The sequence below is a fragment of the Artemia sp. Qi Xiang Cuo genome, chromosome 9 (genome assembly GCF_049724085.1).
Source record: "Artemia sp. Qi Xiang Cuo chromosome 9, ASM4972408v1, whole genome shotgun sequence".
Lineage (NCBI taxonomy): Eukaryota > Metazoa > Arthropoda > Branchiopoda > Anostraca > Artemiidae > Artemia > Artemia sp. Qi Xiang Cuo.
The window spans coordinates 17,160,888-17,178,246 of record NC_142802.1 but is presented as its reverse complement, the minus strand read 5'-3'; the positions used below and the strand labels follow the sequence as shown (position 1 = coordinate 17,178,246).

The following is a 17,359-nucleotide window of genomic DNA, read 5'->3' as shown; positions in this document are numbered from 1 at the left end:
AGACAAAATACAAAGAAATTTCATTCCATTGTACGTGCCTTCGCTTTTAAAAATAAGGGGAAAAAATTTAAAAGAAAACGGCTCCTTCAGGCAGGCGGTAGCTTTTTCACACTTTTACTGCCAATAATTGCAGGACTTGTAAACAGTTTTCTCTAGAGAATGGCAAAACCCTATAAATTGACACCATTTGAACTTGTCCTCTCGCCCGTCGAACATTTTGAAGACAATCTAAGCAAATTCATTAATGATGAGAATATTGCCGATGACAAAAAACTGCTTTTACTTCAAGATGCATTGCGACGTGTGGACAAACATAAACCTTATCGTGAGAGACCCACCGCCGCTGTTACCGATCCCTCTAAACAGGAAACATCTCCTCAAGATTCTGCAGCAGCAGTGCATTCAAAGGAGAAGGAATTGAATTCTATTGTATTGAAAATTGGAAACCTATTGCCACTGACCTATCGAGAACAGAGTAAAAGAGTATTATCATATCTCATGTTGGAAACTTATGATGAACATCAAGTTCAAGTCGACAACACAGGGAAACGAATTATAATTCAGGGAAAAAGTTATAATCTAGTTGATTTAATTTGTGATATGGTGACGAATCGTAATGGACTTTTATCCTTTGACAATAATCTATACGCCTATCTAAATATGTCAAACTTCCCCAAAAGTATTATTGGCAATAAGCAAATTCTAAGTAAACTAAGAGAATATAGTCCTCCAACAACACCAGCGCCATTTATAGAAGAAGATACTTCACAATTTGAAGATATTAGCAGCACTGATTTTATAACACCCTTGAATGCTAGTCAAAATCAAAGATGAATTAATTCATCCTGAAGCGTACAAAGGGAGAGTAGACATTACACTATATGTTTACGTTCAAAATGGATGAAGTTCTGGCACCACATTGAAAAATTGCAAAAGAGTATCTAGAGAATGAACCGAGTTACACACTGCATCGGAATCACAGGCTTCGCGGCAAACAATATCGACAAACTAAAGCCTTTTTCCCTCTGCATATAGTGCAAACGGACCTTTTAACTTTAGATACAATTCAACTGCGTCAAAATGCACCCTAGAAATATATTCTAGTGGCTATCAGTGTCTTTAGTCGCTATGCCTATGCAATTCAATTGCGGTCAAAAAGAGCTGTTGAAGTTGCTCAGGTCATTGAAAGTAATCTTGAAAAGGAGTCATATAGAAAAATGCAATCGGATCGTGACAGTGAACTTGTTAATCCACATGTGCAAAAGGTTCTATTGAAATATAATACAACACTATATCATAGTCACAGCCCGATAAAGGCTGCATTGGCTGAACGATTAATAAGAACGATTCGTCTATTAATTTCAAGATGTTGTACCCTGAAAAATACACCGGCTTTTATTCATGATTTAGATAAAATCATGCGGATATACAACCATCGACCTCATTGATCTCTGTCCGACCCACGCCCTCGGGAAGTTCACTTCAGTAAAAATGTATTTGATGACTTTCTAAAGCAATACTCCAGTGGTGAAAAAGAAAAAAAAAATGTAAAGAAGAAATTAAATGTTGGTGATACTGTTCAAATTAATAGAACCACCAATATTTTTGGAAATGGGAATTATTTATGAAGCACTGAACTTTCTAAAGTGTTCAAAATCCTGGACACCGAACCCACGACATATCTACTGCGAGACACTAAAGATGATGAGATTCTCGGCGGTTTTTATGAATATGAACTGCAAAAAGTTAGAAACACTAGTGAAATTTATCAATTTGAAAAGATATTATGGAGTCGTACTCATGGGGGCAAGAGACAGTTGTTTGTTCGCTGGCTAGGATACAAGTCGGATTTTGATTCTTGGGTCAGTGCTGAAGACATTAACAATGCCCAATGGTTTCTATGTGACTTTCATGTTCAATATTTACGATCCTTTCTACAATGACATGAATAGAACAAGTTATTTTTAGACGAAACTCTCCCCCACCATCAAATTCGACGACGGAAAGTATGAAGTGGCTCTTGTCGACTGTATTCTCAAAAATACCTATGACATCCTGAGAAAGGATCGTAAATATGAAATAAAAATTAGACCCTATGATTGGCCGCCACCACCCTCAAGTGATCAAGAACAAATTTAAAAAATCAATTTGATGGATTATCCATATATTGAATTACCCTACGAGGAACTCACCTGTATGAATGATTTATGTCGTTCTATTAATAAAAGAATTTCTGCTCGTAAAAAAGGAGCTTTTCATTTCAACTACTCAAAGGAGGAGGGTAAGATCTACATTAGTTCACCTATTGCCAGCGAAAAGGTTATTCTCAATCATAATCTAAAGGATGTTCTTGGCTTTAAGCTCAATATAATCAATGGTAAAAGTGCCGGAAACACTAATTTCATTTTTGCTGACTACCCGCCTGGCTTCTCCACGGAGACTTGTATATTTCTCTACGCTTCATTTGTGGAAACATCTCGGGTTGGTAATTCAAATGTTCCCCTCCTACGAGTTCTAGAACGAAAAAACTATCAAGAACATATTCACCTCTACAATATAAAGCATCTTCAATATATTCCCGTAAACACTTCCTATTTGGAACTCTGTCAGTTAACACTAAGAACTGAATTAGGTGATCCCATAGCAATTTCAAAAAATTTTGCTGTGATTACATGCCATTTTCGTCCCATCGTTCAACAACAAGATGTCTAATAAAAAAGTGGTATTCACTTGTCCTGATATTGACTGCTATGTTAATACTCTTGGCCCAAGACAACAGGGCAATGGAATGGACTATTACAAAGGTCGCTCGTCAATGTCTGGCTACGGTCTTGGCAGTTGGTTTGCTAAGCCGTTTCGTTCTTCACTACCCGTGGCTAGAAAATATCTTGTACCGGCTGTGACAGATTTAGTAACCTCTACACTATACAATTGGGGCTCTGGCAAGGATTTTAAAAAAAGTGCTACGGAAAATCTTAGGTCCAGTGCGCGAACCCTTGGCGACAGATTAAAACAAAATGGTAAAGGCTTAAAAAGGACGAGAAACAATGCATCACTCATCAGTCTCCACTCAGGTCGGAAACGAAAGACATCATCCCTCTTGTCAAAGAAAAGAAGGAAAAAGTCGACACGTAGTGTAACCGGAAGTAGAAGCCCGAGGAGGGGAATTGTTAGATCGAAACTAGATTTCTTCTCTTAAGATGTCCTACCTACCGCATACGGATTCTCAACCTTCAATCACCGCCTCATTGAATCTATTCAATGCTGAAAATGTTGATGTGAGTGTCAAGCATGGATACTATGAACAATTTTATCCACAACAACCCCTCTATGATAATATCCACTTTCCAATTTATTCCAATGAAGACTACTTTATGGACATGTCTTCAACATTTATAGATTTACAAATGAAAGTCCGGAAATCTGATAATACAATGCCAATTTGGGCCAATGGAATATCTTATGAAAATTGTATATTACATAATTTATTTCGTCAAATTAGTCTCTACATCAATGGCATGCTGGTGAGCACAAGCAACACTCTCTCAAATTATACAAGCTATTTGCAATTCATTTTGATGACACCCAAGTCATACAAGGAATTGAGAGGCAGCTCCAATGGATATGAATATATTACTAATACTGATAGTACAGATGCACTTAAAAATGCTACAACTAGTGAATTACATCTAGTTGGAAAAATATATCATGAAATATTTAATATACCCCAATGGCTACAACCCAATGTTAAAGTGGATATAAAATTAACGCTTGCACCATCCCAATTCATATTGAGAAAAGAACTTGTTGCCAATCCTGATGTAAGTCTCTCCCTCACCTCGGCAATACTTCATGTACGCAAACAACAGGTCATGAGTTCTTTTGTTTTGGGAGTGGAAAAACTGAGAACCAATGGAAATAATATTAAACTACTTATTCCTCATACAATCACCAATCAACGTCATACTGCCATGGGGTCACACCCCATCACTGATTCATCCTTTATCAATGGCGAAATTCCTTCGAAACTCGCTTTGGTATATGTAAAAAGCGCTAGTGAAAGAGGATCATGGACTGGATTCCCACATAAATTCAAGATGTTTGGACTTTCATCTCTTGTGTGTAAAGTAAACGGTATCCCACTCTACAATCTATCCTTTAATAAATCCTATAGAACATTGTATGAGTTGACCATGCAAACCCTAGATCATGATTCGCAACTATTTGAAAATGGTATAACCGAAGAAATGTTTGCTAAAACACATGGTATCATTGTACTGGATTTGTCTGGCACACAGGATACGAGTATAGTACGTACGGGGAGTTTGCGTTTAGAGTGTACATTTACCGACCCATTGGCTGAGACTATTGCACTAATCTCACTAAATCAATATGAAACCTATTGGAAATCACTCCAGAAGGCAGTGTTCTACTAGACTTGGTGCCATGAACACCAGTCAAATAATCAATGTATTTAATATGGACCCCTACATGTCCCAGTACAAATCCTATTGTCTACCCTCGGACTTTCTTGGAAAAATTCAAAATGTCAACAATACCTTAATTATAGTTAATAGCACTCCGTCGACTATGCTGACGAGTCATTGGCTGTACATTTTTCAAACAATGAAGACGATTGAATTTTTTGAACCTCTTGGTCTACCCTATACATTTTACACATCCCACATCAGCAACTATATTGAGAGCAGTGGGAAAACTATTATTCAAAATCGAAAGAGGGTGTAGGATCTAACGACTAAAAGCTGTGGCTTCCATGCACTACTATATTTTGTGTTGCGATGCCGCGGCTATACTTACAAGCAGTTTCTCCACATTTATGGTGACAATCCTCGTCTGAACGACTTTCTAGTGGAAAATATCCTCTCAGACCTATACAGTATTGATTTCAGTGTCCTAAGAGTAAAGTGCTTAAAAAATGTTTGTGAATTTGTTTATTAATAAAATGCATATATATATATATATATATATATATATATATATATATATATATATATATATATATATATATATATATATATATATATATATATATATATATATATATATATATATATATATATATATATATATATATATATATATATATATATATATATATATATATATATATATATATATATATATATATATATATATATATATATATACAACAATGTCTTTTAAATATTCACCTTAGATTTCTTCTTCTTGTTCGGTGTATAGGCAACTGTCGTGAACCACTAATGTCGGTAAATTATTTGGATTCACTGTATATTGATCTTGATTGACTGCAAAATCAGGGTCACATTTTCTACAGTATAATGTAACTTGTCTCTTGTCATATCTCTTTGTATAGTCAATGATACTATTTGCATTCATATTCTGAAATTCACGAGTTTCAATCTGTCTATTTGAAGCAATATCACATACAGTGTTTTGTAATGGTGAATCACATTCGGTATCTGACAAATAAAAATCACTTGGTTTATAGTCATAGTAGGCAGTGCCGTCACAACGATGACGTAGAAACCAAATTGTCTTGTTACTCCAACAGTTAAATCGTAGACCAGATTCCTCTTCCCAGAATAATTTAAATCCACGACAATACCAATCTCAAACAAATAACCTAAGATCACGTTTGGGATTCTTTCCAATCATAGCGGGGTAAGTATTCTCTCACTGATCACATTTATCATAGTGACAATTGGAGCACAGGTGCCCTCTGGGGTGAGAGTCACACACCTCCTCAAGACATGAATTACATCCTTTAATTTGTACTGCATAGCCTCTATGTAATTTACAAGGATTACATAATTTATACTTTTCACTATAGTCAGTAATAATTGTGCAATTCTCATATTGAGTCCAACTGCCTAGAGTGTACATTCACAATGGACATATATAGAACATTTTTGGTTTCCGATGTCAATTCTCTCACAGCTGAAACGAAACTGATCGTCCTCGCTCGATAAATTCAAGGTGGAGGAATGGGGTGAGGAGTAACTCTGTGACGTCACTTCTTTCGAATGGCGGGGGGAGCCATCTACATTGAACTCATTGGCAATGTTTTCAAAAGTATATCCACGATATTATTCTGCTTTTTTTCAATTAATATATCAATAAAATGAGTATAAGCACTTGAATCACATCTTAAAATTTTCATAAAATAGTCCAATGGGGGAGAATCACACATCTTTATATTGTCAACTGTTCCCTGATGAGTAAATATCCTGTGTTGAAGAGATAAATTGAGAAAATCGTCATTCAAAATCAAATTTTTTTCCATAAACATTAGTATTGATCTAATTCTCTCTTTCTCAAACATATTCATTTTTCAGTCGTTTCACTCGGACTGCTGACTTTAGACTGACCTTGATTCGCTAGTCCCAAGCTTAACCTAACCAGAAAAGAAAGAGAACATTTTCAATTTCGAAACAATTTTATTGAATAATTACAACAACAACAATAATACTATGCATGTACAATTAGCGATAGTTTATTGTCTTCGATATGTTTCACTAATGCACTTAAAGCACATTGAATTTTATTCACGTGTGCTGTATCAACTTTTGCAGCGAAACATAATTGATCCTCCATTTTAAATTTGCTCAAGGATATCACATATCTTGCATATACTTCCTCCCATTTCAGACAAAGCCTTGATCCTCTCGTGATTTCCACCGCAATGTTTGGTGCTCTTGTATTATTGCCATCAACTCCACTATCAACTTCTAATAGGGTAAACATTCCACTCGTCATCAACACACAAATGTATATCTAAATGAGTAAAGTCAAACTGTTCACGCTCCTTTGAATTCTATTCACAGAAAAATAAAAACTATAGTAAAAATCCTTTCCTCATTTTCTCTGCAAATCCCCACCAGTAATATGTAACCAGCCCTCTGATTGGCTGAGAAGGAGACACGTGATCCTCTTTCCCGTTATTGGATCAATAAAATTCCCAATCGATTACGCAATCAATTTCTCAGGTTAGGTTAGCCAAACAACAAAGAAGCCATGTTTGTTTCTTAATTCCCCTTTCGTAAATCAATACATTCTCCCCATCGATTACGTAATCAAGTTCTCGGAAATTCACTTCCGCTCGAGTCCTAGATCAATACATTGCCCCTAGCGATTATGTAAATCACCCCTCATGTCATTACACGTGGCCAAACAACAACAGATCGATAATCCTTGAATAAATTATTTAAAAAAGTTGTAGGTGGCAGCAGGGTTGTCGTCTGGGAGTAGCACCCCCCTTTCTACTGACTTGATTAAACTTCTATATTTGAAATCAATATAAAAATACAATTTTTTTGATGTATGTATTGGTATCAAAGTTGCGCTTTTTAGAGTTTCGGTTACTATTGAGCCGGGTCGCTCCTTCCTTGCAGTTTGTTAACACGAACTGTTTGATAACCCGCCTTAATTTATTTTGGCTTGTTACGTGCTCGCCTTAGATGCATGTCTTAGATCTTTTTCATAAAAAAAACACCTAGGTACTTCAAAATCCATTAGGTCCTTGGTAATTGCGGAAAAACTACCAATAGAAAACTTTTGATTCTTACTTCTACAAAAAAAAAAAAAAAAGTTGACATGCTACTCTGTTTCTAATGAGCGTAATTTTTTAGTTGAGCTCGGGGACTTTGACCCTGAGCTCCATCCCAACGGCTACATATCAGGTATGCGTTTGCTCCTACAACAGTCGGAAAAACTAGAAGAAAAAATTGCAGAAATTCACCAAGGTGCCTCGACGCCAACGCCGAATGGAATGACAACTACCCCAAACGTGAATGGATTGACTGCTCACCAAGCTCAAAGTGCTCTGCTAAGGCGTAGTTGCGTATTAGATACGTATGGAGTAGACCCTCATGCAGTAAAGGTAAGCCATCTCTCTTCGTCTTTCATCTCTCTTTGATCTCTTATTTCTATATATTTCATGATTATCATATTTTTAAATTCCGAGGAATAGTGTAATATTCTTCACTGTTCGAATCAATTGTTGTTTCCTTCATTTCAGATTTTATTCACTGCATTGCCGTCAAACGCATTACATTCACTTAGGAAAGATGGGGGAGCTTTTCCCAATAAGCGTTCAAAGTAGGGACACCAAAATTTTTGGGGAAGGAGTGAACTACTGCCTCCTAGATTTTTATCCCCCCCTTGATTTTCAGATTTTTTTTTGTTGTGTTTTCGTTGAAAAAATAAATAATAAAAAATTGCCCCCCCCCCCCTCGTAGATTAAAAAAAATTATCATTTTATTCTATTTTCATTTATAAAGATTGAAAAAAATCTTTCCTCGTTCTACATTTTTGTAAATTGCATCTTTAGTTCAAGGACCCTTATCCCAAGCAAAATTTCAAAAAATATAAATTCCTTAACAGTTGATCATTCCAACCTAAGAAGAGAACAAAAACTTCTTTGTATCTAAAAATATATCTATTTTTTTTTTTTTTTTTTAATAATTATGAGGAATATTGCGTATTGGATATCCAAGCAATTTGCATAACTAGGCTTTTGACAAACACCATCAGAATCTACATCAACTTTCTCAGCAGAATTCTTCTTTCATATACAAAAATCATACGAAAAGACACATTTTATTGCCAGTGAGTTTTATTCAGGGATCTTATAGTCCAGCCCAGGTCATATAGTCCAGGTCACTCTCACTTTAAGTTTGCCAATCTTTCCCTCAGAAGCTAACTTAAGCTACCTACCCTTGTCTACAGACGCATACTTAGCAATTCGATGCTGATATAGGAAAACTCTACCATCTATATCGGCAGCCATAGTACCAGCCATCATCGTACAATAGGACACTCCAAGAAGCTGCCAATGTTAAGCTCCCGATTGAGAATCCGTCAAATGTGCTTCTCAAGAAGAATCATAAACCACTGGAATGAATTGAAGGACTCAACCGTCAGCGCTCTCTCCGTCCAGTCTTTCAAATACAAACTTGACAAGGAGTGGGAAAATAGGCAGTGGAGGTTCGACGGGGAGTCATTGACTCAAGAGCACCACAGGTCAGGAGGACCTCAAATCTCTCAAAGGATTAAGGTGATTAAAGGTAGGGTGATTTCTACGAGCTATGGCAATGGAAGATTAAAGCTTGGTTAAATTCTTGGGTTGAGTTTTATTTAGCTCGGCAAGCTCTGCGTTTTTCCACCGCAAGTGTGACGCAGCGCTCAACTAGCTATGTGTGAAAGGTTAACACTTTAATGTGAATGATGTTTTCAAACTCTCTCGCGTATTAGCACAAAGACTCAAGTTCCATGATTTTCAAAAGCTTGCTTATATATACATGTATATGGAGCTCATTTTAGGGAGTCCAACTTCCATGGGGTGTTACAATTTTTTTTAAGCGAATTTTGTGAAGAATATGAGGAAATCGCAAAATCTTAAGTTTTGTGAAAACCTAATCTGAGTGGCAAGTGTTCGAAGGTCTCCATATATAGGTGCCAGCATCAATAGATGCATAATCGTGAATTCCTTACAAAACTAAATAACAACAAATTTGGAGTTGCAGAACGTTTGTAACCTTAACTTAATAAAAATCGGAACAAGGTTGATTTCGAACCAACATTCCAATATTCTACGTGTAGTTCAACGCTTTGTATGACAAAAACAACTTTCCCCCACCTTCAGCCCCCTATGCTTGTAAGAATGACAGCTCTTCCTCAATTTAAGTCCTGGTATGGCTCTCGCGCAGACCTTTTCACTTTACTTCCAGGACAAATCTTTTACGTTTTCATTTGATATCTTTTTCAAATTAATTCTATATTTACCAAATCTAAGGGTAAAATATGCTTATTTAACAAAAGTCCTAGAATCACTTTACAAATAGGTTTATTTGTTTTATTGATCCCGATGATAAAGAATAGCTTACTTGTAATTGAGGTTTCCATTTGTCTGGTAAAAAAGCAAAATTGAAGGGATGTCAAAAACAAAGATACAAAGTAAATATGCATTAGTACCACAACATTAAAGGAACTTCGGTAATAGAGATAAAAAGAATTTTGTAAATTGTATATCTGAAACGTAATTCAAGGGCCCCTGTATACTTTTAGATTTTAGATAACAAAAAGAAAGATAGCAGGAGATGGATTGTATATTAACGAAACGGAATCTTACAAATAAGTTATTTCTCTTACCACTGTTAGTGATATGTAAAGTTCAAGAGTAATTGTGATGAAGGAGGAACACTCTAATTCAATCGTGTTTTTTTTCCAATGTGTTTTTTTCGGTAGCTGTGAAAAAGTGGAAAAAATTAAATCTTGTGTGTTTTCAGGCAGAATTCAGACTTCAAGCCTTATTATATTGACCTTGGGACACGACCAATCCCCCCCCCCCAAAAAAAAAATCCAAATTTTCTAGGATTTATGGGCACTTTTTGTTCAAATAACTTATTTTTTTTTTACTATTCTTACATCCTTCCGAAATAAATACAGCATTAAATTTTGGAAACATACGCATAATATTTGCAAGGGACAAAATAGAATGGTTTGCACTAGTCCTGGAGTGTGGAGTGGATTGAGTCTGGAGCTGGGCTGGATTTGTATAGTCTATGTTAGAAAAGACTTCTCGTCATATGACTCTTTTGGGTGTCTTTTCACCGATCCGATTGAGATTTATAGAGCAAGTACTTTGGGCCAACGGGACATGAAAACGATGAGTTTTAGAGGATGACGTTTCTTCTCCTACCTTTACAGAAAATGTTAAAATTAACTTGAAACTTGTGAGGCAGGTGCCTTAGGCAAAGAGGACAAAGAGACAAATTATCAGGGGCGTAAGCTGCTTTGAAGCCCCACCTATCTTCCCAAAAAATAACTGAATTTATTTGACATTTAGTAGGCCAAGAGCTATAGTGAAGAGGATTTCATCGAAGAAATTTTATAATGCTGTTCTTAAGGGTACAAGCATCACGGGTTTCAAAATTAAAAAACGGATGATATAAAAAAATAGATATGTAAAAAACAACAAGTATAGAAAAATAAAAAAATATCAAAGAACAGGATATCAAAACAAGTATATATTAAAAAAAGAAAAATAAAAGCAAAAAATCCATAGAAAAAATTGTATATTACTTTTTTAACAACATCAACCGAACAAGCGTCCCAGGTTTCAAAATTTCAAAAGGTAAAGATTCTCCAAATTGTGAAACTTTGAATTCTACCAGTACGTGGATTGTAAGGGCTGGTGGTCAAAAATTTACTTTGGCAGTTTTCTCGACATCAGTTATCTCAATCCTATGTGGTCAATCACGCACAAACCAATTTAAAACTTTTCTAGTACGGAGTTCCCTCAAGCACGCTATAGGCTACCATCCCTTGGTTCGGTAGCCTCACTGCTGCTTTTATTGTATGTTGGCCTCTTTGTAATTGGGCTTCCTTATGATTCACTGAACGATTAGGAGTATAAAGTGGGCCCCTTTACCTCACTAACAACAAGCTTATAAGCTCCGGTCATATTTTGCTTGTTGATGGACCTAACCTAATAGGGGCTTTTTGTATGCGTTTGAAACTAAGAAACGTTTGTTTCTATTCCAAAAATCGAGAATGACTTTTAGGATAGAATCGTATAGTACGTTGGAAAATAGGTCAGAGGGGTTAGAGATTTGTGTTGGGCAAATTCTACGAGTTTTTGATGTCTATTATGGGTCAAGAAAAATTTGTTTCTGAAACCGAATTGCTCTTATCATCCAATAAATTGAAAACGAATGATAGGTCAGGTTTTACGCGTTGGAGCAAAGGAAGATATCATGAAATAAAGGAAGATATGTTGGAGCTAACAAAAGATACATGAAATATTGAAAAAAGTACTAATATTGACTTGGTGTCAGGAAAGATAGAGCAAAGTTTAAAGCTGAAAAACAATATTCTGAGACCGTGTCCATGAATCTTTTGATCAATTTCCTGTTGAAGAAATTCTTCTAGGGACATACCATTTTCATAGCTTTGAGAGGTTGGTAGCCGCAGCATTTAATTAAAAGGGAAGTAAGAAACTAAAGTGTTGTATCCCTACCTTTTTTGTTGGTGAAGCCGGCAAAGGTTGATGCAGCCCCCTCACCTTACCCAGCAAACCTACAACTAATTGTATGTGATTTCGTGCCAAAATGGAGTGTAGGGATAGAAAAAGGGATATTGAAAAAATACTCGAGAGATAAGAATTTAAAGCACTAAGTTACAATAAAGAAATACAAAAAAGAGATAAGAAAAAGAGATTGGAAAAGATGAATATTAAAGGTAAGAAAAGAGATAAAAGACGAATATTAAATTAGATTAATTAAAAAACTTTTTCTACAAAATTAGTTTTTCAAAGAAAAGTAAAGAGCTCCATTAAACCAAAAATGAGCAAAAATAAAGTCCAATAATCTTCCAAGCATAAAATTGCTACAAATAGCCATCAACATATAGATTGAACACAAAACGAGGAGAATTAACCTGAGTAGGGCTGACAACCCCCATGCTTTCTCGAGACCAGAATAAAATTTGCACTTTACTGAAAAAAAAAACAAATGAATGTGAATTGTTAGTTTAATGTACATATTCTGATATTTATTCCTTAAATTTTTAATAATTTTTGATTGATCAAAGTTAAAAAAGTGAAATTTTTTATTTTGTGTCCAGTAAAGTGCAACTTATGTTCTGGTTTTGAGAAGGCATGGGGGAATTGTAAGTTTAGCAATTGCTTTAAATTTAACGGTACGATTTTCTTAGATTTTGATTTTTAGGCTATTGTATATTTTAATATTCCTTTTTATTAATTTTGTTCTATCTTTATTCTCATAAAGGAATTAGATGGGTTTGAGTTCATGTTATTATCTATACTCTGAAGATTACTGTTGAAACTTCATGCTCGGAATATTACAGCTATTTGATAATAAACAACAATTATAATCGTTAAGACAATCATAGACAACGATTGTCTGGACATTTAACTCAGAAGATTAAAATATTTGGTGGTAAACACAATTATAATTATATTAGAAGTTATGATCTCTATTTTCTTGGGTAAGAAGAACAATTTCACTCAGTGGATTCTCTGTTCAGAAACTTACAAATCAACTTATAAGCTGCTGATAATAAGGGTTATATAAACAAGAGGCTTATATTATATAATGATATGCGATAGAAACTATATTATAAATAGCTCAATTATGATACTACAGTATAGGGAATTATTTGATTAAAATTGTTTTATAAAAACTATAAAACTGTGGGTTCTAATATGCTGAATGGAAAACAGTTTAAACTATCTAGAATCTATACTATCAAGAAGTACATCATGAGACAATATCTATAAAATTTATTAGAAATTACTAATGCAAAAACTAGTCTTGAAAACAATTCTAAATTTGTTCTCCCTTCATCTACAAATAAATTGCCTTTCAAAGCAACTCTTCAAAAACCTAGAGAAAATTAACGTATTCTAAGAACTAGAAATTTTATATAAAGGGATGTTTCGAGATTCTTAAGGGACAAAAGACCTAATTTTCTCAATGAACTTTAAAAAATTCCCTTTGCCATGTAAATATTAGGCTACAAGGTAAAACGCCCATCGCATGCAAACAATCTCTTTTAATTTTTAGAAAAACAGTTGAAAAGAAAAAGCAATGTAATGGAAATTTAAAAGATTAGAACAGACACATCAAATTAAACTTTACAGATTAAAACCCATAGGGGTTTTCTACATTTCAACAGACCTGACTATAGACGTAATCTATTCTTTTCTTCACTGTTGATTGATATTGAAACCGTTATTGATAATTTTAGGCTGGAGCAAATTGAATTTATGTCTTTTGGGGGCTGCTCAAAGCCTGAAGTGTAAGAGAAAATAAAATAAAATAAAAACTGTTTGTCTGCTGACCAAGGGTCTGCGTCGGGCAGGTTCCAATCTCAGGATTCTCTGCCTTCAGCTGCAAGTACAATGTATGGTTCCGGGCAAATCATATTGCACTTCCCGTGTTTTTACTCTCAAATGTATCCAGGTACCCATTTAGAGCTGGGTCGAATCTGGCTGAGCTTACAGAGTTACACCATTGACCCCCGTTACAAACCAAATAACAAACAACACCAGGATTCAAACCCCTGACAAAAAAAGAATAGAGAAAATAAAAGGGTTAAAATTTCTCTTTTTTTTAATAGTAACTTATATGTACTGGTTTCATAAAACTGAGTCGATAGTCACTAATTGTGAATTTGGGCTTTGAGCGATTTTAGTTGCCAATAAAACGGAATCTTTTCAATTCCATTAATTACTTAAAAAAGGAACTGAAACTTTAAAAAAAAGGAAAAATGGAAATTGTTGGTAGCTTCATTAACATGACGAGTGAATTTTGTTCTAGTGGAAGCAACTGTTCGAGCTTTGGGCTAGTTAAGACTCCCAACATTGGCTTCTTTTTTAGTAATTAAATTAAAAAAACAAGTTTTTTTTAACTGAAAGTAAGGAGCGACATTAAAATTTAAAACGAACAGAAATTATTCCGTATATGAAAGGGGCTGTCCCCTCCTCAACACCTCACTCTTTACGATAAAGTTTTGTGTTGTTTTAAAAAACAGAGTTGCTAACTTTGTCGCTCCTTACTTTCAGTTGAAAAAACATGTTTTTTTCATTTAATTTTTGAACTTTTTTTAATTAATGCAGGTTTTAAGATCACGGATACGTGTTTATTTGTTGTTTTTTCCCAGGGGTCATCGTATCGATTCAGTAGTCCTAGAACATCGTGAGAGGGCTCATTCAAACGGAAATTAAAAGTTCTAGTGTCATTTTTAAGTGACCAAAAAATTAGAGGGCAACTTGGCCTCCTCCCACGCTCATTTTTCACCCAAAGTCACCCAATGAAAATTTTGAGATAGCCATTTTATTCAGCATAGTCGAAAATCTAATAAACGTGTCTTTGAGGATAACTTAATGCCCCACAGTTCCCGGGGGGAATGGCTGCAGGTTATGAACTTTGCCCATCGTTTACATATAGAATTGGTTAATGGGAAACATACAGACGATTTCAGGAGGGATTTTTTTCTGGTGTGGGGGGGTTTAGGAGGTTGTTACTGGGGAATATCTTTCCTTGGAGGATATTTCCTTGGGGGAAGGGACATTTCTATGAAAGGGGTGCCGCATTTCCCAGATTTATTTAAAAAATGATCAAAACTTAAATGGGAGGTAAACTCCCTAATATACGTAATAAAAACATACGAATATAGAAGTTCCTCACGTAAGTTAATTCGTAAATTACTTCAGAACAAAATTTCGAGAAAGCCATTTAGCCAAAAAAAGTAAAATGAATGTGCATATTTGGTTTTAATCATTCATGTACGATGAACTACAATGAACGATGAACTTCATTCATTCAAAAACGTCCAGAAATCAAACCACGTTTAGTCCTACTTATCAAAAGTTGAGCGCCTGAGAAAATTTGCCTGATTTTCGAAAAAAGGGGAAAACAGCCCCTAAAGGAAAAAGGGCACTTAAAAAGTGCCCTTTTTAAGTGACCAAAAAGAAAGGCAACTACGCCCCCTCCCACGCTCATTTTTCCCCAAAGTCACCCAATCAAAATTTTGAGACAGCCATTTTATGAAGTATGGTCGAAGATATAATAACTATGTATTTAAGGATGCCTTAATCCCCCGCAGTTCCCGGGGGAAGGGCTGTAAGTTATGAACTTTGCCCAATGTTTAGATATATGTTTTCAGGGGAATTTTTTCTGATAGTGAGGGTCGGGGGTTACGTGGGAGGATCTTTCCATTGAGGAAGTTTTCATGGGGGAAGGGAAATTGCTATGAAGAAGCGCCGGATTTTCCAGCATTATTTAAAAAAAATATCAGAAAGTAGTTAAATAAACAAGTTTTTCAACTGAAAGTAAGGAGCAACATCAAAACTTAAAACGAACAGAAATTATTACGTATATGGTTGGGTTCGCCCCCTAGTCAATACCTCCCTCTTTGCGCTAAAGATTTTTTTAGTGCCTTCATAAGAGCTATTTATTCTAATTAACGGGCTTTGTGATTAAGCGGTCATTTTATAAAATTGGAACAAAATTCAAACTTTAGCAAGAGCGAAGTATTAACTAGGGGATGAACCCCTTAATATACGTATATATAATATATGAACATATAGTATATGAAAATAATTAATGAATATACGAGTATGGATATATATAATATATGAATATAGAATTTCGTTACGTAAGTTAATTCGTAAGTTACGTATATTTATTACTAATAAAAACGTTCGTAAATAAAATTAAACAACTTTCGAGAAAGCCATTTAACTCAACAAAAGTAAAATTAAAATGCAGATTTGTTTTAATTATTCATGTACAGTGAGCCAAAATCAAAACCTGCACTAATTCAAAAACGTTCAGAAAGTAAATAAAAAAAGTTTTTTGAACTGAAAGTGAGAAGCGACATTAAGACATAAGATATATTTTCGAAATCTAAGTTGGGACAGAAAATCGAGGGGGAATATACCCTCTCTCCTTCATCTCAATTAATGCCGCGTCCTGATTGGCTCTTTCGGAGCAAAATTTTTAGCTTTTTTATTTATTGATCGCTATGCAAAATATTTGAAAAAAAATTGTTAATATGTAAAGCTAATACAACTAAATGAACACTTTTGCGCCAAAAGTGGAGGGTTTAAGAAATTAAACTTGAACATAAGGGGTGGAAAGTTGAGAAGTCCACCAGCCCTCTTGCGTTAAGAATAGTTTCACTGAGCATACGAAACTTATAAGCATGAAAAGTGGCACTAATATTGAAAAGAAAAGTCATCAGCTGTCATCAGTCAGTAGTCATTTGACGACTTTTCTTTCTTTTAGCCTGCCCAAAACTATGGCAGACTTGTATTTTCAGGTACTATAAAATGTAGAAGAGAGCAAAGAAAGCAAAAATCCATCACCAGTACAACTGCAAATATAAATTCAACAAGCCTACTTTCTCAATCTAGCTCATGAAGATTTTCTGAAAGCTAACCCAGGCCTGCTTTGTTTACTCTGGTTTTGACTTCAAGTCATTCTTGAGGAAAAGCTGTTAATTATTATTTACAGAGAAATCTCAGCTTTAGTCCAAGAAAATTGCATATTAGTTATATAAATTGTCCCATTTTCTTTGAAGGTGCCTTTTTAAAAAAACAAAACAGCCAGACGTTACACTGTATTTTCAAATCTCTTTGGGTAATTTTGAGAATAATTTCTACACATAAAACAGGAAATGCCTTACACTAGGATAAGAATTTTGTTCAAATATATTGATACCTTCAAATAATAATAAATATTATAGATGAACTTTTCCTCTTCTGGGGCAGTTGCTGTTCTAGGCTCGGGCAGGAGGGGGGCAGATACCTCTCCCCAGTTTTTCTGAC

The 17,359-nt window shown here is 35.0% G+C and overlaps 1 protein-coding gene across 1 annotated transcript in view; it reads left to right on the top strand.

The window, feature by feature from the left end:
* LOC148948377 (protein 4.1-like) overlaps window positions 1-17,359 on the top strand; it is a gene marked incomplete at its 5' end in the record, with an annotated part of 340,764 nt that overhangs the window by 62,103 nt on the left and 261,302 nt on the right. The window contains one exon of the mRNA XM_089094909.1: window positions 7,632-7,882. Coding sequence (XP_088951035.1) covers window positions 7,632-7,882 — 251 coding nt within the window. The remainder of the gene's footprint in view (window positions 1-7,631; window positions 7,883-17,359) is intronic.